The sequence below is a fragment of the Sus scrofa genome, chromosome 7 (genome assembly GCF_054392235.1).
Source record: "Sus scrofa isolate SSC_HxYL_T2T_F1_AM1 chromosome 7, Sscrofa_HxYL_maternal_Yorkshire_Landrace_v2.0, whole genome shotgun sequence".
NCBI lineage: Eukaryota > Metazoa > Chordata > Mammalia > Artiodactyla > Suidae > Sus > Sus scrofa.
In genome coordinates this window covers 105,854,903-105,878,631 of record NC_139389.1, presented here as the reverse complement: position 1 = coordinate 105,878,631, position 23,729 = coordinate 105,854,903, and the positions used below count along the sequence as shown (strand labels likewise).

At 44.8% G+C, this 23,729-nt stretch overlaps 2 protein-coding genes across 20 annotated transcripts in view; one reads left to right on the top strand and one right to left on the bottom strand.

Annotated features, from left to right (window-relative positions):
• The window catches only part of SIPA1L1 (signal induced proliferation associated 1 like 1), a 378,208-nt gene extending 367,353 nt beyond the window's left edge, over positions 1 to 10,855 (bottom strand). For 6 of the 19 annotated variants that reach the window (XM_084969649.1, XM_021099433.2, XM_021099436.2 and 3 more), the window contains exons 1-2: positions 10,790 to 10,855; positions 10,126 to 10,185 (exon numbers count right to left, since the gene is read on the bottom strand). The gene's annotated coding sequence lies outside the window, so the exon portion shown is untranslated. Of the gene's footprint in view, positions 1 to 9,585; positions 9,915 to 10,125; positions 10,240 to 10,789 lie in introns of those variants that run through there. The other 13 variants (XM_084969653.1, XM_084969648.1, XM_084969646.1 and 10 more) reach the window with 5 other exon arrangements.
• Positions 1,400 to 23,221, top strand: LOC102159548 (uncharacterized). The gene is made up of 3 exons (XM_084970572.1): positions 1,400 to 1,505; positions 9,761 to 10,585; positions 19,814 to 23,221. Exons 1-3 carry the CDS (start codon positions 1,400 to 1,402, stop codon positions 19,819 to 19,821), a joined length of 939 nt encoding a protein of 312 aa, XP_084826698.1. The 3' UTR covers positions 19,822 to 23,221.
• The last annotated feature ends 508 nt before the right edge of the window (positions 23,222 to 23,729 follow it).

The following is a 23,729-nucleotide window of genomic DNA, read 5'->3' as shown; positions in this document are numbered from 1 at the left end:
CTCTGGTGATGCAGCAGATTAAGGATCTGGCTTTGCCACTGCTGTGGCTTGGGTTGCTGCTATGGCGCAGGTTCAATCCCTGGCCCTGGAACTTCCGCATGCTATGGGTGAAGCCATAAATAAATACATAAACAAACAAACAAATATGAGATAAATGAGTAAATTAATCCTTAGAGAGCCACCCATGCAGACTTAAATTCATCTGCTCACCATTACACAACTCTACTACAGGCCTACTATGTGCAAACATACTATCAATTGTCCTCTTAAGTAATATAGCCAACCAAAATATCCCTATAGTTTTATTAGGAAGGTGAGAAAATATGCCTTAAATAACCTAAATGACTTACTAAAGCAGCCATTGAATTTGCTCTTCTAGCTCCAATCTCTCTCCTTCAACTCAGCCTGTACAACCCAGCCAAGTTAATTGTGTGTTCTTTGCACATCGTTGAAAATAAAAGAGTACTGTGGCTAAGTAAAGTACTCGATCTCTGTATGTGGCCCACTGCTATTCAACAAGCAGATGTGGCAAATCTGCAACCCCTGGATTGGAATGGGAAAGGCAAGAGCGTCAAGAAAAAAATATACCACGTAGTGACAGGTCTTATAATAACTAATCCCCAGAGTTCCCGTTGTGGCTCAGTGGCAATGAACCTGACTAGTATCCATGAGGATGCGGGTTTGATCCCTGGCCTCGTTTAGCGGGTTAAGGATCCTATATTACCTAGCGCTGTGGTGTAAGGTGCAGACACAGCTCAGATCTGGCATTGCTGTGGCTGTGGTGTAGGCCAGCAGCTGCAGTTCCATTGTAACCCCTAGCCTGGGAACTTTCAGATGCCACAGTTGCAGCCCTAAAAAAAGGCAAAAATTAAAAAATAAATAACTGATCCCCACGGAAAATCCTGATTACTATCAGAAGCTCTCACTGAAGACCTCCCTTTAACGCAGTGATAGAACTGATGGGGATGGTACTGGGTATTTATACCCACTGAGGTATACATGTAATCTTCAAGACCAACTCAAGGTCCATGACTTCTCTGAAGCTTTCCCGAGCCACTGCACTCAGCATCTGTGAAAACACTTTGTCAAACAGGAAGTGCTAGACTAGAGCTCTTACTATACTAATTTACTAGTTGCCAAATGATAGCCTTATATACATTCTGCCACTTAAACCACCTTACCTCATTCTTTCAGTGGGTCTAATCCCAGTAAAAGGATGAAAAATTCTTTGAATTGTTTTCTCTATTGTCAGCTTCTCTATTACCTTGCTATTACTCAACACCCACAATAGAGTAAGTTAAAAATAAGTGCCATTCAAACTTCCTGATTTCAAAATACAGGACAAAGCTAAAGTAATCAAAACAAGGTGGAACTGGCACAAAGAGAGACAAATAGATCCATGGAACAGGAGAGCCCAGAAATAAATCATGATGTATATGGTCAACTGGTCTTCGACAAGGACGCCAAGACCAATCAACAGGGAAAGGAGAGAGTCTTCATAAACGGTGCTGAGAAAACTAGATAACCACATGCAAAATAATAGAGCTGGATCCAAAATAATAGAGCTAACTCCAAAAGGATTAAAGACCTAAATGTAAGGCTTCTAGAAGAAAAATGAGGGGAAAGGTTCATGACATTGGCCTTGGCAAGAATTTCTTTTGGATGCAGCACCAAAAGCACAAGCAATAAGAGCAAAAATAGGCAAATGGGATTGCATCAAAATTTAAAACTTTCATGCATCAAAGGACACAATCCACAGTAAAAAGGCAACCTGCAAAACAGGGGAAAACATTTGCAAATCACATATCTGATAAAGTATTAATATCCAGAATATATAAAGAACTCCTACAATGCCACAACAACAAAAACATCAAATAACCTGACTGAAAAATGAGGAGACTTGAAAAGACATTTCTCCAAAGGTGATACGAAATGGACAACAAGGGTATGAAAGATGCTCCATATAACTTAACAGAGAAACGCAAAGCAAAACCACAATGAGGATCATCTCACATCCATTAGAATGGCTACTACCAGGAGTTCCTCTTTTGGCTCAGTGGGTTAATAACCTGACATAATGTTCAAAGGATGCAGGTTTGATTCCTAAGCCTCGTTCAGTGGGTTAAGGATCCTGCGTGCCACAAGCTACAGTGTAGGCTGCAGATACGGCTCAGATCCGACATGGCTGTGGCTATGGCATAGGCTGGTATCTGAGCTCTGATTCGACCCCCAGCCTGGGAACTTCCCTATGCCACAGGTACATATGGGAAAAAAAAAAAAAAAAATGAGAAGTAACACTTGTACACTGCTGGTGGAAATGTAACATGGTACAATCACTATGAAAACCCATATGGAAGTTACCCCCAAAAATTAGAAATAGAACTATTATAGGATACAAAAGTAATACTTTTGAGTATATACCCAGATGAACTGAAAGCAGGCTCTCAAAGAGATATGCATATACCTATGCTCAAGGGGAGTACTATTCACAATAGCCGAGAGGGAGAAGCAACCCAAATGTCCATCAATGGATGAATGGATAAGCAAAACATGATATATACATACAACGCAATATTATTCAGCCTCAAAAGAGAAGGAAATCCTTACATGCCAATATGCAGGAAACTTGAGGACATTAGGCTAAGTGAAAAAAGCCAGTCACAAAAAGACAAGTACTGCATAATTCCAGTTATATGAAGTATCTAAAGCGGTCAAATTCACAGAAACAGAAAGCAGAAGGGTGACTGCCAGGGATGGGGCAGGGGGAAAGGGGAAGTTGTTAAATGGGCATAGCTTCAGCTGTGCCAGATGAAAACATTCTGCACTTCTGTTTCACAACAATATGAACACACTTAAATATTATTAAACTGTATACTTAAAAATGGTGAAGATGGTAAATTTTATGCTATGTGTTTTTGATCTCAATAAAAAAATAAGTGCCAACATGCAAACACCAAATTGGATTAACATGTTCTACCTCCACTGCAAGAGCCTCAGCAGCCTTACCCTGTTAGCTATTGGCAATCATTTCTAAATTTCTTCCAAGCTAGTCTTTTTCAATCACTGAGATTGTAATCATGATCAAAGGCTCTCCCTTTACCCATCCAAAATGAGGTTTCCACACACCCTGGTCAGCTGCTTGCTGGTTTAAGTCCACTGCGTGTTTACCTTACTCTCAAGCATAAATCCAAAAATGATATAAAAGCCACTGTGTTCTCAACTGGTTGGGGGGAGAAGCATCGTAGCATCACTGTTGAATTTCTTCAAACCACCTATCCACCTGATACCTAGCAGCTGCCCCAGAGAAGTGCCCCAGAGTTCACTGAGATTCTCCACCCTCCCCCACCCAAGCAGTGGCTGCTCCCCAAACACACACCTGACCCAAACCACTATTTGAAAACCCTACCTGGAAAAACAGCCTTGAGAATAATCCCACAGAAAGCGATGATTAGGCTGAGGTTCTAGGGATTTTAATAAGCCTTTTCTGTGAATCCTATGTCTCCATAACCTATAATGTATCTGCTAAAACATTATTTTGTCGTGCAATTATTAAACCTCACTTCCTATTACAAAGGATCAGCACTAAGACCCTAATTTAAAAAAAATAAATAAAGTAACACTGAGATTCCTGGAAGAATCAGAGGCATTTCTCAGACTGAAAAAGAGGGGAGGGTTAGGAATCACATACAGTCTCAAGCCTCCCAACAGGTTTCCCAAGGGCACGTTTTGAGCCAGGAGTCAAACCCCAACCCAAACAGATATACATGCAGAGCACACTCTACCCATGTGTGAGAGTGTGCCACTCAAAAGTTAGACTCTGGCAAAATATATTGGCAGAAGCTTCTGAGGTCCTCATTGGAGCAGCCAGAAGTAAGGTTACAGGAAAGGGAGGACTTAAATCAACTACACACTAACTCTCAAAAGTAAGAGTATTTGGAGTTCCCGTCGTGGCGCAGCAGAAACGAATCTGACTACTATCCATGAGGATGAAGGTTTGATCCCTGGCCTCTGGGGATCCCGCATTGCCATGAGCTGTGGGGTAGGTCACAGACACAGCTCAGATCCCGAGGTGCTGTGGCTGTGGTGTAGGCCAACACCTGCAGCTCTGGTTTGACACCCCCCCCCCCAGCCTGGGAACTTCCATATGCCACAGGTACGGCCCTAAAAAGCAAAAAAAAAGTAAGAATATTTGCTTTCAAAGTCTTTGAAAGAAAAAGCAATATGGTTCCCACAAGTCACAAACTTACATTTCTTGCAAAAATATGGGAAACTACTTCTTTCCATTTTTTCCCCTAGGTATATACAGTGAAGCAAAGAATAAAAGTTGGTCAAATTGGGTGAAAATTTTAGAACATTCTATTAATATGTAATTAAATACCTTATAGGTATCTCCATATAAGTACCCTCTCCTCTTGGAGGCATAAGGTACCACAGTTCAGTTATCAGTTGCTTCTCTGAAAGCATCAAGAAATGAAACTTGTGAAAACAAGGAGTCCATTAATACTGGGAACTAAGACTATTAAAGGAAATGCAAGGAGCTGACAATATCAAACCAGAATTCCTATCTAGGCAAATAATTGAGAATATGAAAAAAAAAAAAAAAGAATTAGAGATAAAAAAAAAAAGAATCTAGAGATAAGACAAGAGCCAACGTAAATGATCCCGATTATAGTCAAGGCTTGATTACAGGAACGTGGTCATTCAGCACAGAGCCCTTGGCTTTTTATTTCTTAATAGCTTCTCGGAATACTGAGAAGTTAGTTTAGAACTCATTCTAAAAGGAAGTGAGATGCTGAACCACAAAAAACAATCAATGACTACACTTGCAGCTTTGGTAAAAAGGCTTTTTGAAAAAGAGAGAAAGAGAAAAGAGGAAGAACCAAAATTCACTCTTGGGGGGTCTGTGAAATTAATTTAACCTGGACCTGCTTTGGGGGCGGAGAGAGGAAAAAAGGAATCCAGTGGCTGCCAGGCCTGGATGGCCTGTCTACTCAGGTTGCCACTGAGTGACCCCTGTGTTTGTTCAAATCAGTAACGCTGCCTCCCCAGGCCAACATTCTCCAACAAGCACACACTCTCCTTGTGCCTCTCCTGAATTGAAAAAGAGAAATCTGGAGTTCCCGTCGCGGTGCAGCAGAAATGAATCCGACTAGGAACCATGAGGTTGCGGGTTCAATCCCAGGCCTCACTCAGTGGGTTAAGGATCCGGCGTGGCTGTGGCTGTGGTGTAGGCCAACAGCTGTAGCTCTGATCAGACCCCTAGCCTGGGAACCTCCATATGCCACAGGTGCGGCCCTGAAAAGATGAAAAAGAAAAAAAAAAAAAAAGGGACAATCTAACATTATTGTAATTGCCTGTTTCCCACAATTTAAAGTTAGGCATACTACAATCCTAATTAGAGGGAGAACTTAGTGCAACATGCAAGTAACAAATTAGAAATCCAAAGGCTGAAAATTCTCATCCCCAACCTCCAAAAGCAAAGAAAAACAGCTTCACCTGCGTCTGTGGCACCTCCCCCCCACCCCAAGACAATGCTGTGGACTAAAGTCCAAGGAAAGAAGCCCCTGACATCCCTGAGTCATTTTGGTGTCATCTTTCTAGGTCTTCAAGAGAACACTCATCTTCGGTTAACTGGGGTTACCTCACTTCTTCCAGGCCAGAAAAAAAGGAGAAAATGGATGTGGACCAGCCCCCACCTTCAAAAGATACACCTGATGGATTTTATAACCCTCGCAATCACAAACTCAACCACACCCGTGTTATTGTAACCTTCACTCAAATCATCTGCATTTAAGAGATCCAAAGAAAAGGGAATCTTTCCCACGTTTCCACAAATCGCTGTAGAGCTCATCAAAAACCCACTGAAAGAATAAATGAACAATTATCTAAGAACAATTAACCTTACGCATATATTTTATATATACATAAAACCTGTTGAAAACAAAGTGCCATAAAAGTATATAGGCTTTGCTTTTTTTTTTTAATTAGCTAAGCATTGGAAAAAACAAAAGTCCAATGAGGCCAATTTATTTCCCAGATCAAAACAGGAGAAATGCAATGGAGAGAAGGTCAGACTGATACCCACATCTCAACAGCACCATCCGTGGAAGAGACACAGATTTTTGTAAACACCAAAGGAATAGCATAATGACAATGCTCCCTGGGAAAGGGAGGGTCCCTCACCTAAAGGGCAGTCACCCAAGTGGCAGGGATATTTCTTCTCTCCTGGCTCAGATTACTCCAGCAGAACGTAAGGTGGCGCTATGTAAATCACTCACGTTTTCAACAGGGAGCTCCCGTTACACTTTCCTGTCTTATGTACAATTATTCCTCTAACAGATCCTCCCTGGCCTCCAACCCCACCCCCTGGTAACCTTTACATGTACCTGAGAGAAAGGGTCTCAAGTTGCCACTATGCCAAAAATAAGGGAGGCACAACCACTGTCTTTTACAAATGAAAAATGAGTTTAGGAAGGGAATAGTCAACTACAACAAATTAAGTTTGGCCTCTCTAAAGAGCATCCAAGTATACCATGCTCTGAACTGAGCAAGAGTCCTAAAAAAAAAAAAAAAAAAAAGCAGCAGCAGCTCACAGGCTCTCCCATGAAAATACTTTAACTCATACTTTCCCTTTCCTTAACTTTGTAATCTGAGTCACTCTTGAGCTTAGGTATTGAACACTACATCAATGAAGTTTTCATAGCTTTTCAAGCTTCATGTACATTTTGTTTCATTAAGTTTTGCTTCTCATTTTAAGCATTTAATAAATACTGAACACGAATCAGGGGAAGGGTAGTAGGTAAAGGTTAACCTAACAGACCCTAAGGTCGGAGAAAAAAAGCCAGGAAATAAAAACATAGAGTTAAATCTGAAACCCTACCTTCCCATCACTGTGTGATCCCTGAGTAGTTCTTCTATCCCATTGAAAAAGTCACTGCAACTTTCTGGGCTGCAGTTTCCTCATCTATAAAATGATTTTTGTTCAATCTCCTTTCTAACTCCAACAATTTATGAATGTGTTCATCAGAAAGTAAGAAAATGCAATTGCAAATAAGACCTTACAGTTTACAAAGTACTTTCGTACACAGAGTCACCATAATTTTTGCAGCAAAGCTGGTCAGTATTGATTGCACCCATGACTAAAGAAAAAAAAAAAAAAAAAAAAATTTCAGAAAACCAGTACAGAAAGAGATTTGATTATGTTTTAAGATCCCATAGCTGAAAAATATGAAACCGATTCCTTCGGAGGACAAATGCTGGGCCCCATTCATTTCAAAAATTAATTTCAATAAGTAAAATTCAAAAATAATTGCCTGCTCTGCAAAGCTTTCGTGGAGGCCTCAGGGTATCAAACACCAGGCCAGGAAAAGTTACAAATGGTTCCACCGCACTGTAAGTTCCTTGAGGCCAAGAACACTCTTTCTCTCACCACTGGATCACAGAACGCATCAGCATGCCTGCCTCCCAGGCAGAGGCACTCAATAAATACTGTTTGACTAGCTGCAAATCTCAAAAGGTTAGAAATACAGTGATGTTACGAACAGAAATTTCTTTTCTGAATTTGAGATATGAACTTCTGTGATTTGGGTCCAAAGTTAGAAAGAAACATGGTATCAGAGCACTAGCTCTACATTATGGAGATGAGTCTATTTGCCTTCCTTGGAGAAAGTCCGACTTGGTCAATGAACCAAAAGGCTCAAATCTTCGATGTCACCTGAAAATCTTCCGGCTAGGCATACTTCATATGTGCACTGATGGGGACCAACAGAAATGACAGCACGACAGTGAGAACCAACAGGAAGCACACAATTAGGTTGCCATCAATCCCTACATACATTCCCCTACATTGCAAAGATTCAGAGAATCTGTATGCTTACACTGTTCTGCCTCTCCTCACACTCCTGCTTCACAATTCAAAGAGATAGAAAAAGCCATTTATTGAAAAACAAACTGCACATGTAAGATAGAACGTATACATATCTCAACTCATAGTCAATCAAGATCTTCCAAAGTCTTTACAAAATCGCTCATTTCAAGCCATCTTCAATCTGTGACTTCAATAAAGTTACCAGCTGTTTAAATTTTAAAGTTGTTAAAAAAAAATCAAGATGTGGCTGGGGGTGAGGAAATGGGGGAAGACCTACACTAAAATTACACACCTAATTCAATGCAAAAGCAAAGTAGGAAAGCCTGGAATTAACAGTGAAAGGACAGAGTTAAAAGAATCAAAACATAAATTTCAGTGAGCTGTTTTGAAGTTTTTATGACCAAGAATTCAAGTCCACCTTGCCATGGAATCCTACAATGAAGTCACAATACTGCCTTATACTTCAGACCTAAAAAGTTCACTGCACCAGAACTCCAATTTCAAACTCAAGGGGCAGTACCAGGAACCGCAGAGAAGCTAACAGCAACACCTACTGACTGTCTTGAGCCACTTGACAAACTTGTTCTCTCAGTCAAGTAGAGAAATCTAGCAATACAGTCAACTTTAGGAGTCCTTTACTTAAGAATAATGAGATAAGAAAATAAGTTGGCAGCCACATAAAACCATGTACCCTCAAAATCTCTTATTTCGTTCCTAACCATTTATAAGCAAATCATCACCCAAATCATTTTAAATGCATTGTTAATTGCTAATGCTTTAGTATAAATAATTTACTCGATGGGAAAAATGTTTTAACATTAATATACTCATTAATAACTGGCATGGCATCTACTAGTCCAACACATCAGTGACCATAAACTGCTTTATGAAAACCTTTTATTTGAGGCTACTGCTGTTACCACTGTTTTATATTATTTCCACTGACTTTTTCTTTCCTGGTAAAGGTGGCTTAATTGAAGCTTTCGAAAAATGAAAAAGGAGAAAGTTATAAAAGTCATTAAACCAGGATTAAATAGAAAATTAATACTGTTACTAAACTGGATGCAGAGAATGATTCTATAGGACTTAATCTTGTACTTTTTCAAAAGATTAAGTCAGAGAATCTTTGCCTTGGACGAATATTCCATATGAGAAAACGAGAGAAAGTTGACACTTAACTCCCACAGAGTACCAGTATAAAAACAATGGCTTTAAGAGTCTGAGTCAGAGTTTCAACATGAAAGGTTTGCTTTATAGAGGAAACGCCAACCCCAGTTCATCCAGAGAGACCTGGAACCTGATGAAAGTCGACACTTTTACTCTGAAATTTGCATCATATCACTGGCTCCCAGTTTAGAAACATAATCGTTTAGTAGGTAGTAAGAATTTCAGTGAGTGCTGCCTCTAAAATACCCGTCATGAAAAATAAAATCTATCAAGTAAATGCAGCCTAGGATCCATCAGTCCCCAAATGCTTCTCTTCAAAATGAATACTAATAACTCAATTAAACAACATTTTCCTTGAAAATGAGCCATCTCCCTTGTCTATGTTTTACAAACAGTGAATCTGATGAAATTTCAACCTGCCCAACACGATTACTTGTCCACCTAGAAATGCCGTGGAGCGATAGGGAGGGAGCCTGGCAAATTTCCTTTAAGGTCAGGAGAGAAGTTGGAAACAGATGGGGCGAAGCAGAAAAAGTTCTTTTTTGCAGTACCTTCACGCCTCCCCAGCCCTCTTGCTGTTTACTTGCTCCACGGAAAGCAGGTTAGAGCATCCCGGGATTTCACTCGCCACCAGACCCCCCGGAGAGAAATGAACCACCCGCGGGCACTCAGCTGCTCTTCCCCCTTCCTCACGATTTAACCTCTCGGCCCGCCCCTCCGGCACAGCCTGCAAAGCTCTCACCCAGGTGACTGAAGGGGAAGGGTCGCCCGGTGAAGACGAGGGCAGCAGGATAGGCGCAGCACCCAGACGGGGGCGCGGGGCTCCTGGCCTCTGGCACAGGCGCCTGGCTGAGAGTTGTGCAGCTTCGGATTCCGAGGTGCGTGCGCGCGCGCGCGCGCGCGCCGGGCGCGTTGCAGCTCAGACTCGCCCCCGCCGGGCTGCGCTATCTGCACGCCACCAAATCGGAAATAAAACTTTGACCGGCCTCCGGGTGTCCTGCTCCGGGCCCTGGACCCGCGCCCCGGCCAGAAATGGGATGGGGGCTGTCAACAGTCCTGCACCCCCGCTACCCTGCCCGGACGCCACTTACCACTCGGCCCGGCCTCCCGGTGCGGCCGCGCGTCCGGGGCGCGTCCGCCGCGCGCTCTCCCTGGGGAGAAAGAGAAACCGTGTAGACGGTCGGCGCGCGCTCACTCGCCGCCTCCTCTGCGGAGAACAGCAGGCGGCGAGGCCGGGGCGGGCGCAGAGCAGAGGGGGGCCCGGGGGAGGCGGGGGCGGAATCTGCCCAACTCCCGAGCCTGGCTCCGAGGGAGACACGGAATGCAGGCTGGAGAGCAGCCGGCGGGGGCCGCGTTCCCAGCAGAGTTGGGGGAGGCGGAGGTGCCCAGGTCCCCGGGCATCAACTATTGTTTGCGCGCTCGGGTCCCCGCTCGCGCCGCCTCCGATGTTCAGCGCCCCTCATCCCGCCTGCCTGCCCCCAAGAGAAAGCGCTGAGGGGGCGGCCGACGCGGGAAGCAATTGCTGGATGACTGGAGGGCCGGAGTTCCGAGGTGGGCGCCGAGTGGGGGAGGGGACAGGTAACTACAGCGGGGGGCAGAAAGGCCCAGGAGGATCGGTGGGGGGAGGAAATGGGGAGGAAGCCACGGAGGCGGGAGAGGATGAAATGACAGAGGGGGCGGCCTCCGAAACCCAGACCTGGCCCTCCCTGGGGACCCTCCTCCCGGGGACTCAGTGCCGCTCTGACTTTTGCTCACTTGCTCACGCACACAGCGAACTCGCTCACAAAGTTGCCGGCGGTGGCGGTGCCGCACTCGCCCTTCCCCTCCCCGCCTCCCTACCACCCCGCCCCATTCCTTCCCCTCCTTCATTCCCTCCCCTTTCCCCAAGTCTCGGGTGAGATCACCGATGTGCTGCTCAGTGCTGCGCTCAAATCTCGCGAGAGAAGCGGCTCAGCCCAGATGGCGGGGGAAGTGGAAGGAGTTGGAGGAAGGGGGTGGGGGGAACCGCGGAACTTAGTCTCTTAGTTGCTATGACGACGGCAAAGCCCTGGATTCCTGTCTCCTGCGGAGAGCCGAGGCAGCAAACGTGGGTGCAGTTTCCAGCCTCCCCTCTCTCTAGCCTGACGCCCTAATGGTGGAGAAAGCAAGGGCTAGAAGCGGGAAAAGGAGTTTTAAACTCTTTGAGAGGGATTTTGCAGAAGAACAGCGTCACGCTATCTGGCTAAATTTGGCAAATGAAGCTAATTGTTTTTTAAGGATTCTGGGACAGATTACTGCCACAGAAGCCAGCGCATGTGTGAACCCCCAGTTTCCTATCATATATCTAGTTTTTCAGCCTTCCACTCTAATCTCATCACCCAAACCCCACCAACTCCTTATGCTACCTCTCACTTCCCCCCCTCCCCCGCTCCCCATCCCCACCGCCACCAACAAACTGGGCTCTTGAAGGATCTGTCTTACCCATCTTTGTATTCTCAGAGCCTCCACAAGCTTGATACATAGTAGGTGTTTACTTAATGTCTGTTGGGGGAAATGAACGTAACAAGCTGCTTGTCCTCAGAGGTACTTGGCTTTCACCCTACCCTGGAAAGTACTTCATTTTAGATTAAAAGTTTCTGCTCCACAGTTATGGTTTCGACTTTGTTAAACTATCCTCCCATTTTTGTTCACACCGAATTATCTGTTTTTAAATAATTATAATCCCTCTGTTCTCTTTCTCCATCTTTGTCTCATGAAACAAAACTTCTTCATACCTACTCCAAAATGAGGATGAAGATGAAATCTCATCCTGTTTCTTCTTTTAATTGTAGAAATTTTCTTTGGGGGTTTTATATATTCACTGCCTAAATAAAGTGGATACTGTGAATAGAGTTTTAAAAAAGCTTAAACTTTTGATATCAAAATGAGTCAGTAAAAATAGTTTCCATGTTATGTGAATTATACCAATATTTTAAAAAGATTCCATCCCTATTTACATAAATATGGGAAAACCATTATTTAAATCAATCTCTTGGAACCAGAAACCTTAAAATATACACCAAGATTCTTTTAGGTTACATGCAAGTTTAAATGCTATGTCAGTGAAAACCTAATGATACAGTGATAAAAAGCACTGGACAAAGTCTGGAAACTAGGGTGTGAGTTTTTGTTGTCACTAATAATTGAGTCTCCTTGAGAATGTATTTAATCTTTCTCTCGGAGTCTTCATCTATAAAACAAGGGGTAGCACACATGTTAGGTCATTGCAGCTTTAAAATTCTATAGCTCTTAGACCTAGACAAATTTCTGATAAATAACAGATATTTTTCTTTTACATCACACAGACTTTCTTTAATGAGTGTTTCATTTTATAGTAGGTCAGTTTTATAAAGTTCAGCTACGTGTTGACAAGCTGCTCTTAAAGTTCTCTTGTCTCAACTATAAAAACAACAAAAATATTTACCATGTTACAGTAATTTCAAAGGGAATCCATTGTTCCTTATTTGCTTTTATACTAACTCAAAACAGATTTCTTGTTATTTAATAAATATGCTAACCCAAACCAAAGACCCAAACTTAATACATCCACACTCCCACTAAAATAACCCTGAGAAGGAGGGAGGGAAGGACAGGAAGAAGGAAGGAGCTAGGAGGGAAGGAAAGAAGGGTGGGCCTTAAATCCAGAGACTGGTGTTTTTTGTTTTGTTTTGTTTTTTAACTTATTTATTTATTTTATGGCTGTACCTGAGGCATATGGAAATTCCCAGGCTGGGGACTGAACTCGCAGCTCCGCATCCCCCTGAGCCACTGCAGTTGGATTCTTAACCCACTGCACCACAGCAGGAACTCCTCCACAGGTATTTTTAATATCAAATTTTTACAAAGAAACACAATAGAGCATCACCATCATCAGTCCTGTTGATCTGTTTTAAGGAATTATCTTCCATACAGCACACTACTGTCAATGGGTTGTTATTCATTCGCCCCGGCTCAACTTTTTAACATAGTTTTGCCCTTAAAGGATAGCTGCCTAACTGTATCTGCCAACACAGTACAATTTCAGGGCCACTTGTTTTATGACTCTTGTTTTAACCATTTGATACATTTGAAATAACTGCCCCAGTGTTTCTTAAGAGGCTCAGGAGATGGGTCTTGGCGTCAAATTACAAAGAGAATTTCCCCATCTTCAGGCAGAGCAGACTACTAAAGATTGTTCTAGGGACCTAAAACTGCTCCCTTCGAGATCCTGGACCTCCCCGCACCTCCCCTCCCTCCCTCCCCCCATGGTGGCAGAACTTTCACCAAGGTTTCTGAAGGAAATGAAAGGCAAAATTTACCAAAGTTACTCTGCATGGTTCTCTGGGTCAGGCAGCCTGCATCCTCTCTGACCTTCCTGGGGTTTCCAAATAGCAAACAAGGGATGACAGAAGAAGGAAGGGGGGGATAGAGAGTCATCAAGCACAGATCAGATCTCAACCACTTCCTGCCCACTCCCTCTACTGGCTCTCCAGCGCCCTCTGCCCAGCCCCCTCCCCCACATACTCCAGGGATGCGTAACCTTTCCTGTGATAAGAACTCCCTCTCTTTTGATTTCTTCGTTCTTTTTCCCCCCAGATCCTTTTCCCATATTGATCATCACAGAATATACAACAGTTCCCCATTGGCCAATCACGCCATAAGCCACCACTGTGCCAATGCCAATCCCGCCCCTCCCTTTCCCTTCCTAGTTGGTTAAAGCACAATTGTATTCATTTCTCTCTGGTTATTATTCACGTCTACTCACCAACACACCTGAACATATCAAATATGGAATGAATTTTGACACCCAGGTCTACCAAGCAAGGAAAATACATGTGTGTGTGTATGTAAATATATATATACATGTTAGGAGTTCCTGCTGTGACACAGGAGGACCGGTGGCGGAGTCTCTGAAGTGCTGGAACACAGATTCCATCCCCAGCCCAGCACAGCGGGTTAAGGATGTGGCAATTGCCGCTCAGATCTAATCCCTGGCCCTCCATATTCTGAAGGGAGGCCAAAAAAGAAAAAAAGTAATTAATTAATCAAAATTATAAACATCAACTCAAATTTTCAGGTTGTACAGTTAAAATCTGGTTTACCCAGCCTATTATCATCAGTTCAGTACTTCCAGTTACCAGCGCTCTATCTCCAGGGCATTACTAACAATCAGAGAAATGGCTCAACTATAAAGAAGAAACCAAGAGCCCCCTAAATCATCCGAGATTAAATTATATCCAATGCTGTTTCAATGTTAAGGTTTTATGATTGTAGCCCTATGTAATATAACTCCATTTACCTGAATGCTAGACTTCTTAGGACACCTCATTCTCCCATCTTCATAACAGTATTTATTACATGTTTTAAACATCAACTGCTTTATAATCAATGAACATTTCTCAGCCAACCTACTACTTCCTTGTCCACTCTCACTCTTTCAAAGGACTTTTTCATATCTTCTCCTTCACCACACCTCCTGCTTGTTACTCAGCTAATGGTCATGCTGCTTCATTCACTGGTAAAATAGAGGCCATCAAAAGAGAACTTAGCACCCACTCCATTGCGACCACTCAATCTATCAATTCGCCTGCATCTGCCTGCAAATACTCTTGTGTTCCTGGCTCTGAGGCCAAGCTCTCAGTGCTCTTGGCCAAGATTAACCTCTCCACCTGTGTACCAGTCCCATCCCCTCTGACTCCAGGACGTTAATTCAGCAACTGTCCCCTTTCTCTCACACATTGGGAAAATCTCCTCTATGGAATCATTTCTGAGTGCTTACAAGCATGCTGTAAGATCTGCCTTGGTAACAAAGAAAACATTTCCTAGATTCCATATCTCTCTCTGCTTCACTTTACCAAAGGAATCTTCAAAAGGTTTTTCCAGGCTTGTGTCTCTAATTCCTCTCCTCCCACTCATCCATGAATCCTTTCTGAGCAGCCCTTCACCCCCCACCGCTCCAGCAGCACAGGACTTCTCAGGGCCCCTAGTCACTCACTGCCTCATTGCTACAGCCAGCAATCAGTTACCCTCCTCCCCTCACCAGACCTCTAGCTACCGGGCAGAGGCTGATCACTCCTTCTCTCTCTCCCTCTCTCTCTTTTGGCTGCACCCACAACATATGGAAGTTTCAGGGCCAAGGATTGAATCCCAGCCTCAGCTGTGACCTACTCCACAGCTGAGGCAATGCTGGATCCTTAACCCACTGCACCAGACCAGGGATGAAACCAACAATGTCAGAGATAATGCTGGATCCTTAACCTGCCGTGCCACGGCAGGAACTCCTGTCACTCTTTGAAACACTTTCCTCATGGGACTTCTGGGTTAAAAGTTTGTCTTGGTTCTTCTTCTACCTTTCTGGCCTCCTCAGTAGCAAATCTCTAAGTCCGTGGACGCCTTCTTTTTGTGGTCTCTTAATCCATGGCAGTCCCACCAGTCTGACAGCTTAAATGCCATCCATCTACTGCCACCCATCCAAATTTACTTCTCCAGTCCAGATGCCTCCCCAAACTCCAGACTCACACATCCAGCTCTGACTCAACATCTCCACTGGTTGTGCAATTTGTATCTCCTACATCACACATCTGACACTGGAAACTCTAGATATTCTGCCCCAAACCAGTGTCATCCTTGACTCTTCAGTGTCTCTCAGATCACACATCCAGACTACCAGTGAATTCTACTGCCTCTTCCTTCAAAATATGTGCAGAGGACTTCTTCCCATTGTGGCTCAGCGGTAACGAACCAGACTAGTGTCAGTGAGGACTCGATTCAATTCCTGGCCTCGCTCAGTAAAGGATCCAGCATTGCCTTGAGCTGTGGTGTAGGTCACAGACTGGGCTCAGATCTGGCATTGCTGTGACTGTGGCGTAGGCCAGCACCTGCAGCTCCAATTCGATCCCTAGCCTGGGAACGTCCGTATGCCTTAGATGCAGTCCTAAAAAAAAAAAAAAAAAAAATGTGCAGAATGCACTCACATCCTCCCCCACAACCCCCCCTCTCTGATTCAAGCCTTTCTCACCTGGATGATTACAAGTCTCCCTGTCTGGCCTCCCCATTCCCGTCCTTTCCTACAGTATTTTATTCGACACACAGGACCCAAGGGGGGAGCATAAGCAGCAGAGATCTGCTCAAAAGCCTTCCAGGCCTTCTCCTCTCACTCAGAGAAAAAGCCAAAGTTCCTATTCTGGCCTGGAAAGCCCTTCCTTCTCTGAGTCCCAGCTCTCCTTCCTCTCACCTCCTGCGCTCCATCCCACCCCCCCTGGGTTCTCTGGATTAACCAAGCACCCTCCCACCTCCAGGCCTGGCGTTTGCTGTTTCCTCTGCCTGGAAAAAACTCTTTCCCCACCCCGTGTCTGCACGGCTCACTCTCCAAGTTCCTTTAGGCGTCGGTTCCAAGGTGTTGGTCCTTTGCCGTCTTGCTCTCGGCTGCTGTCTCTCCTCCTGTGAGATCTTGCTGGGGGTGGGTGGACCCCCAAGAATTGCGTTTCCCAGGCTTCCTTGTCGGGGCCTCCAGCTTGTTGGGTTCAGCCACTGAGAAGCATGAGAAGCATGTGGACAGATGGAAGGGTCAGACCTTTCTCCTCCTCTCGGGCCGCCTCCAGCAGCGTCTGAGGAGCAGATACAGCGCCTCCTCGGCCCCCAGGTGAGAACCAGCCCCAGGCTCTGGTAAGATCTTTGGCCGAATGCAATGGCCACTTCCCAGTGTTAGGAATCTGGGTTGCCTCATCATCCTGGTTAGCTTCTCAGCCCTTCCATCACTTGGGTAACAGTGCCCCTGTGTTACATTCCCTCTTTTTGAATGACCGGAACTGGTTTCTCTTCTCCTCATTTAACCACTACAGTCGCACATGATGAACTAGCAACCACCTCCGTCTCCCCAGGCTCCCCAGCCAACTTGATTCATTTTTGGAGTCCTTATCACTTCCTGACACAGTGTTTAATGCCATCTATCGCTCATCTAGAATGTCTCCTTTGTTACTGCTGCATTTATGTGCTATTATACCCTACATTTTATTATGTACCATACACAGGAGATACTCAGTGCATGCTGGCCCAATGAGCAAATAGTGCTGTTTTAAAGACAAAGTAGGAGTTCCTGTCGTGACTCAGGGGTAATGAACCTGACTAGAATCCATGAGGATGCCAGGTAGATCCCTGGCCTAGCTCAGTGGGTTAAGAATCCGGATCCGGCATTGCTGTGACTGTGGTATAGGCCTGCAGCTACATCCCTGTTTAGACCCCCAGCCTGGGAACTTCCATGGCACAGGTGGGGCCCTAAAAAGAAAACATGATAATAATAAAGACAAAGTTAAAGGACCAGCAGAGTACGGTGGGCAGACTAGTTCTCCAGGCCTTAATGCCTGGAACCTGTGAATATGTTACCTTAAAGGGCAGAAGTTACCTTACAGAAGTGATTCGATGAAAGATCTTGCAATGAGGAGATTATCCTGGATTCCACAAGTGGGCCTAACACAATCACAAGGTTCTCATAAGAGGGAGAAGAGTCACGGTCCTGTGGTGGCTCAGCAGTAACAAACCCAACAAGCAGCCGTGAGGATGCAAGAGTGATCCCTGGCCTTGCTCCGTGGGTTAAGGATCCAGCGTTGCCTCGAGCTGAGGGGTAGATCGCAGATGCAGCTCGGATCTGGTGTGGTTGTGGCTGTGGTGTAGGCCAGCAGCTTCAGCTCCAATTTGACCCCTCGCCTGGGAACTTCCGCATGCTGTGGGTGCAGCCCTAAAAAGATTAAAAAAAAAAAAAAAAGACATCGAGAGAGAGAGAGAGAGAGAGAGAGAGAGAGAGAAGAGTCTGTTGGAGTCAGAGAAGGGGTACTGACTGTAGAAACAGAGAGAAACTGGAACATGCCACACTGCTTTGACACTGGAGGAGGGGGCCACGAGCCAAGGAGTGTAGACAGCTTCTAGAAGTAAGAAAAGGCAAGGGAAATGGATTCTCCCCTAGAACCTTCAGAAGGATTCGAGCCCTGCTGACTTCTTTAGCCCAGTGAAACCCATTTTGGACTTCTGACCTCTAGAACAGCAAGACAATAAATCTGTGCTGTTTTAAGCCACTAAACCTGTAGCGATTTGGCACAGCAGTACTAGGAAACCAATACAGAGTTTTCACCGTGTGTACACTCTTAGGCAGGATATGTGTCTGTTCCCTCTTAAATCTCTCCTGTCTAGCATAGTTCCTAACACAAGCAAGGCACTCAATAAATGCAGAATAAATGAGTGACGTTTAACAGCAAAGCAGAATTAGGGCTCCATCCTGAGGAAGAGGGCAAATCACTCACTGGCTTGACCTAATCGTAGAAAAGAAAAAAGGATCTGGCTATTGGGAAGACTCCTTGAGCTTTCTGAGCCACAGCGATATAGGGATCCAGGGTTTAGGCACCAATGTCTGCCTTCGCTCTAGAGAGAGAGGAAGACCAGTCCAAGGGGCTTTGGATGTTACATGAAAGAACTCGGGCTTTATCCTGCCGGTGATAGGGAGCCATTAAAGGATATTCAGGAAGGCAGAGACATGGTCAAAGTTGCATCTAAGAGGTTATAGCACATTTAAACCATGAGATTTAGAATTCCAGGGGTCAGAGAGGAGGTCAGAAGGAGAGTCTTAAATGTGGGAGGCAGAAGCTTACAGTTGCTAACGTATCACATTTAAATAACATTTTAATTGAAAGCACCCTCCCAAATTTGCTTTCCCTTCTTTTGAAACATTTTCCATTGAGCTATTAATGCCACTTCTGGCTTTCTGATGATATTCTTGTTAACATGGCCTCAATAAAACCCCCAGAAGGACTAAAAGTCCTGGCTCACCCATGCTTTTGAACTTTTCTTATGTAGGCATCAGCATATACTACTCCAGCTATAACTTTTAAAAGAAATTGTCTCTGGACCATTGCATATGTTTTTATTCATCCATCCAATAGTATTTCCTTTCAGCACTCTCTTTGCTCTGTTTCAATAACTTGAGTGTTCTCTTAGGAGCTGGAAATTTCCTTCACCTCACCCTTGTCTATTCCTTTCATCAGATTTCATGGCAGAGAATGTGTCAGGAAAAGGAGGTGGGAGGGGAAAAAAAAGGTCTCTCTCCCCTCCCTTGTCTTTTTTAAATCCCTAGAAATGAAAAGAGGCGTGCTCATGACTGGAAAGTGGTGGGCTGAGGCCTCCTAGAACCATCTGGCTTGTTCCCTTGCCAGCCAGAGCTGAAGCGACATTCACAAGGACCCAGGAGCTGCAGGGGCGCTGGAGTGTGCAGCTGCCTTGTGGCATCCAAGGAGCGTGCAGCAAGATTCTGCAGGAGAAACCACACTTCGTGTGTTCCTGAGTGCAGGAAACATATGTAGAGAGGGTGTCTTTTAGGTGGGCAGAGCAAGGAGCACAGCTGGGTTGTTAAAGCCGTTCTGGCCTTTACTGAAGTTCAAAGAGGTAAGAGTGAATAATGCTGATGGTTCACATATACTCAGGACCTTAAAACAGCTCAACAGGCACCTCAAATTTTCTAAACCGATTTTGAGAGATGAAGCTTTTAAAAGTCTCTTTTCAGGAGTTCCCTGGTGGCTTAGCAGGTTGAGGATCCAATGTTATTGCTGTGGCTTGAGTCATTGCTGTGGTACAAGTTCACGTGGCCAGGGATCTTACCACGGCCACACACACAAAAAAGGTCTCTTTCCATTTCATTTACTCTTTTCATTTGAGGGGTAGTGGTGAGTATATTTACTTGGGTATGAGAAATGGCCAAGGGCAATCAATACATGTAATTTTTTTTTTTTTTTTTTTTAGTCCTGTAGCTACACAGAGAAGTGGTCACACAGAGAAGTGGTCACCCAGTGAAGTGGAGGAAGAACTCCTAGACCTTGGATTCTGGTGTGGATTTCTGGACCTAAACTCAACTCGAATATGAATTCATTTTCCTGGACTTTTATTTCTTTAAATGCAAAAAGAGAGAGCTAAGGACCCAGCCCTTTAGACTAAACGTTTATGTGTTGATGTGTTACCCTTTTTCCAGGATTTATACACTCCTGGCTAAGAATCTTTCATGAAAAAGAAAAAAGCTCCTGAACTTCCCTCCCTGCCCACTGGTTTCACCCTTTAAATACCTCCCTACCTTCCCCTCCCTTCTCCTTGCCTCCTACCCTCACTGGCATTCCAACAACTCCATCTCAGTTATCAAGGGCAACCCCAACTCAGGCTGGTAAGGTGGACACTTCTCATAGGCACTTCCTGCCGCACTCTCACGGCGTCGGTGGTTGGCGCTGCTGAGTGGATCCTGATCATTGCCTGTGGTGCGGCCGGCCCGGCCCCCAAGAGCTGCTGGCTGACCGTGGAACTCTCAGGAACACCGGCGGGCGCTCGGCTTGCCTCCACCTCTCAGAACAACCAGCTCCAGCTCCTAGGTCCTTGGGCTGCGGGGCCGTCGTGAGCTTCTTGCGCCATGCTTCCTCTAGAGGGCAGCACAAATCACATTAGCTGGGGACGACTCGAAGGTACAGGATTGACTCGGAGAAGTCATTCAAACTCCCCCAGCCCAGACTGATGTAATGGGAGCAAGAATGAAAGTGTCACACCAGTGGTCTTCACCTGAAGGCAGTTCAGCATGATGGAGACAGAAGAACCTGGCCTCAAGTCCCACTTCCACCTTTAGTGGTCAGGTAGCTCTGGGATAAGTTAGTTAAACCTCTCTAAACCTTGATTTTCCTACCTTTAAAGCAGGATTAGTAATTATGATTCATTCCAAAAACCACATATAGTTGTTTTGAGGATTAAATGAGATGACCCAGGAGCTCCCATTGTGGCTCAGCGGGTTTAGAACCCTACTAGTATCCATGAGGATGTGGGTTCAATCTCTGGCCTCACTCAGTGTGGACATTGCCACAGGCTGAGGCGTAGGTTGCAGATGTGGCTTGGATCCTGCATTGCTGTTGCTGTGCGGTGTAGGCCTGCAGCTGCAGCTCCTTTTCAGCTCCCAGCCTGGGAACTTCCATATGCCGCAGATGCAGCCTTAAAAAAAATTTTAAAAAAAATTTTTTAATGAGTTAATATATGTTTTGTCAGATTGACTATTTAAGAGCCATCCACAAACCCCTTTTTCCTTGCCTTTCTTGTCTTCCCAGACTTCCTTGAACCCTCCAGAACGAGCATACACAAAACAGAGACTCTATTCTGGAAACTCTGAGTTCCGAAGATTCTGGGGCTAGGAATACAGTTGACCCTCAAACAACCACAGGTTTGAACTGTGGGGATCCACATACACATGGATTTTTTTCCATAGTAAATACTACAATACTACACAATCCATGGTTGGTTGAACCCGAGAATAAGGAGGCACTGCAGATACCAAGGGGCAATGTCAAATTACACTTGAATTTACAACTACTCTGAGAGTGTGCACTCTCACCCTCCACCTTGTTCAGGGGTCAGCTGTACAGAACCAGCCAAACTCTATTACTCTCATGCTCTTCTCTCTGCATCTGCCTCTATAGCCTTCTTCTCTCTTTCTGCAGGTTGATTTCCTCCACTTTTTTGGTCCACATAAGGAACACATCTTCTGGGTTCATTCAGAATTCAAACATATCCCAAGTTCACAAAATATCTGGAGAGAAAAGGACCTGGCTGACCCAGCTTTGGACCAGATGCCTGCCTCTAGACCGATCAGTGGTGACCAGGAGTCTTGGGTCCCTGTTGCATAAAATAGCATAGAGGAACCATGACAAGTTTGTGGAGGTGGCTTTTTCATAGAAGAAGTGCTGCCGGCAACAATAAACATGCCGCGTGGAGGAGTTACATAAGAAGTGTTAAGTCTAGGATTCAGCCCTTAAGGAGATGATTGCATACTTGGGGAGAAAACAGAAACATTAAGTCTTCAGTTTGAATTGATTTTGATCCTGAGGAGGATAATGTAGGGAAGAAAAACCCCCAAAAAATCAATAGTGGTGGAAGAAATCTTGAGGTCCAATCGATGAAACCCTATGCAATGGGGGGGGGGGGTGTGTGGCATGTAGGTCCATCTTTCCTTCTGTCTTCGAAGATGAGAAGTCAAAGCACTTACTCCAAATAAAAGATGACTGGGAGACAGGTCTTGTCAGAAAGGGGAGCTATTATAAGGTGGGATCTTTCTGCCCTGGGCAGGAATTAATGGAATTAGGCCATGAAGGGGGATTTGCTAAACACATCAAAGTGGTTACAAAATAGGATAAGACAGGATTAAGTAACATAATTAGAGTTTATGGAAAAGAGATCAAGAGGCTGGGGGTGGCTCCCTGAAGTCAGTGGATCTTGGCCCATGCGGTGAAGAAGCAGAGGGAGGGGGGAGATCCCAGAGGGAGAAACAGCAAACAAAGGAACCTAGGCTGGGGTGAGTGTGGCATATTTGGGGACAGTTATGTGCGAGGGAGTGCAGGGCAGCGGGCCCTTCACTGTGGGAGGCACGGGAAAAGCTCGGGGTGCCTGTTAAATGCAGATTCCCAGGTCCCTGGCTCAGAGCTTTTGATCCATTGATCTGGGCGGCTCTCAGTCTTGGCCATGTTTAGTAAGCACCCGGGGAGGCTGCAGAGCACAGTCTGAGACCCTGCTGTCTCCAACTAGTGCTGCCTATGAGGCAAAATCAATGGCTTCTCCTTTTGGGGATGTGCTTAAGAATATTCACCCAGTGACAGCAGCTGACAATCAGCCCAGGAGAGCTGCTCTCCGCCAGTGCCCACTGCATCCGCTTCCTAGGGCTCCTCTGTGTCCCTAAAACCTAGAGCGGCTCCATCCCATGGCCTATGCATTGTGAGGGGATCACACTTACCCTGAGATGCCACAGAAACAGTCTCGATGTTGAATTCTTCTTAGACAACGTTGCTACTTATATGTCTAGCTGGTTCAGTTAATGCCTTTCATTATCTGACCATGATTAATTTTTTTTTAATTTTTAATTTTAATTCTTGTTTTTTAGGGCCACACCCGAGCATATGGAAATTCCCAGGCTAGGGGTTGAATTGGAACTGTAACTGCTGGCCCAGGCCACAGCCATAGCAACACCGGATCCAAGCTGCACTACAGCTCACAGCAACACCAGACTCTTAACCCACTGAGGCCAGGGATGGAATGCATGTCCTCATGGATACTAGTCAGGTTCGTTACCACTAAGCCACAATGAGAACTCCCTACATTTGATTTTATATATAAACTTAACAATCAGTATTTAAATAAGAGCAAAAGAGTGGTTTATCTTAATTTTTAAAAAAGAGGTTGGTTGATTCTATTCCAAAGTTCTCAAGGTTGGTAGGTATTTCTTAATCATACGTTAGTTCTTTTTCTTTCTAAGCCACTTCTTAATCTCCTCTCCTGCACTCCAACCCACATCATTTCCATTAAGGTATCATTTTACAGCAAGAAAACAGAGTTAAGAATAAGTCAAATCATTGGCAAGGTGTTGGGACTGCAGTGGAGGTTTCTTAATACCCTGCCTGAGGGTTTTCTTATTAAGCCATTATCTTGTCATTATTTTGTTCTTGAGTTGTTCCCTTCAGTTGCTTTCAGAAAATTTTTATTTTTATATTTTGCTTTTTTTTTTTAAGGGCCACACCTGCAGCATATGGAAGTTCCCAGGCTAGGGGTTGAATCGGAGCTTCATCTGCTGGCCTACACCACAGCCAAAGCAAAGCTGGATCTGAGCTGCATCTGCGACCTACACCACAGCTCACGGCAACGCCGG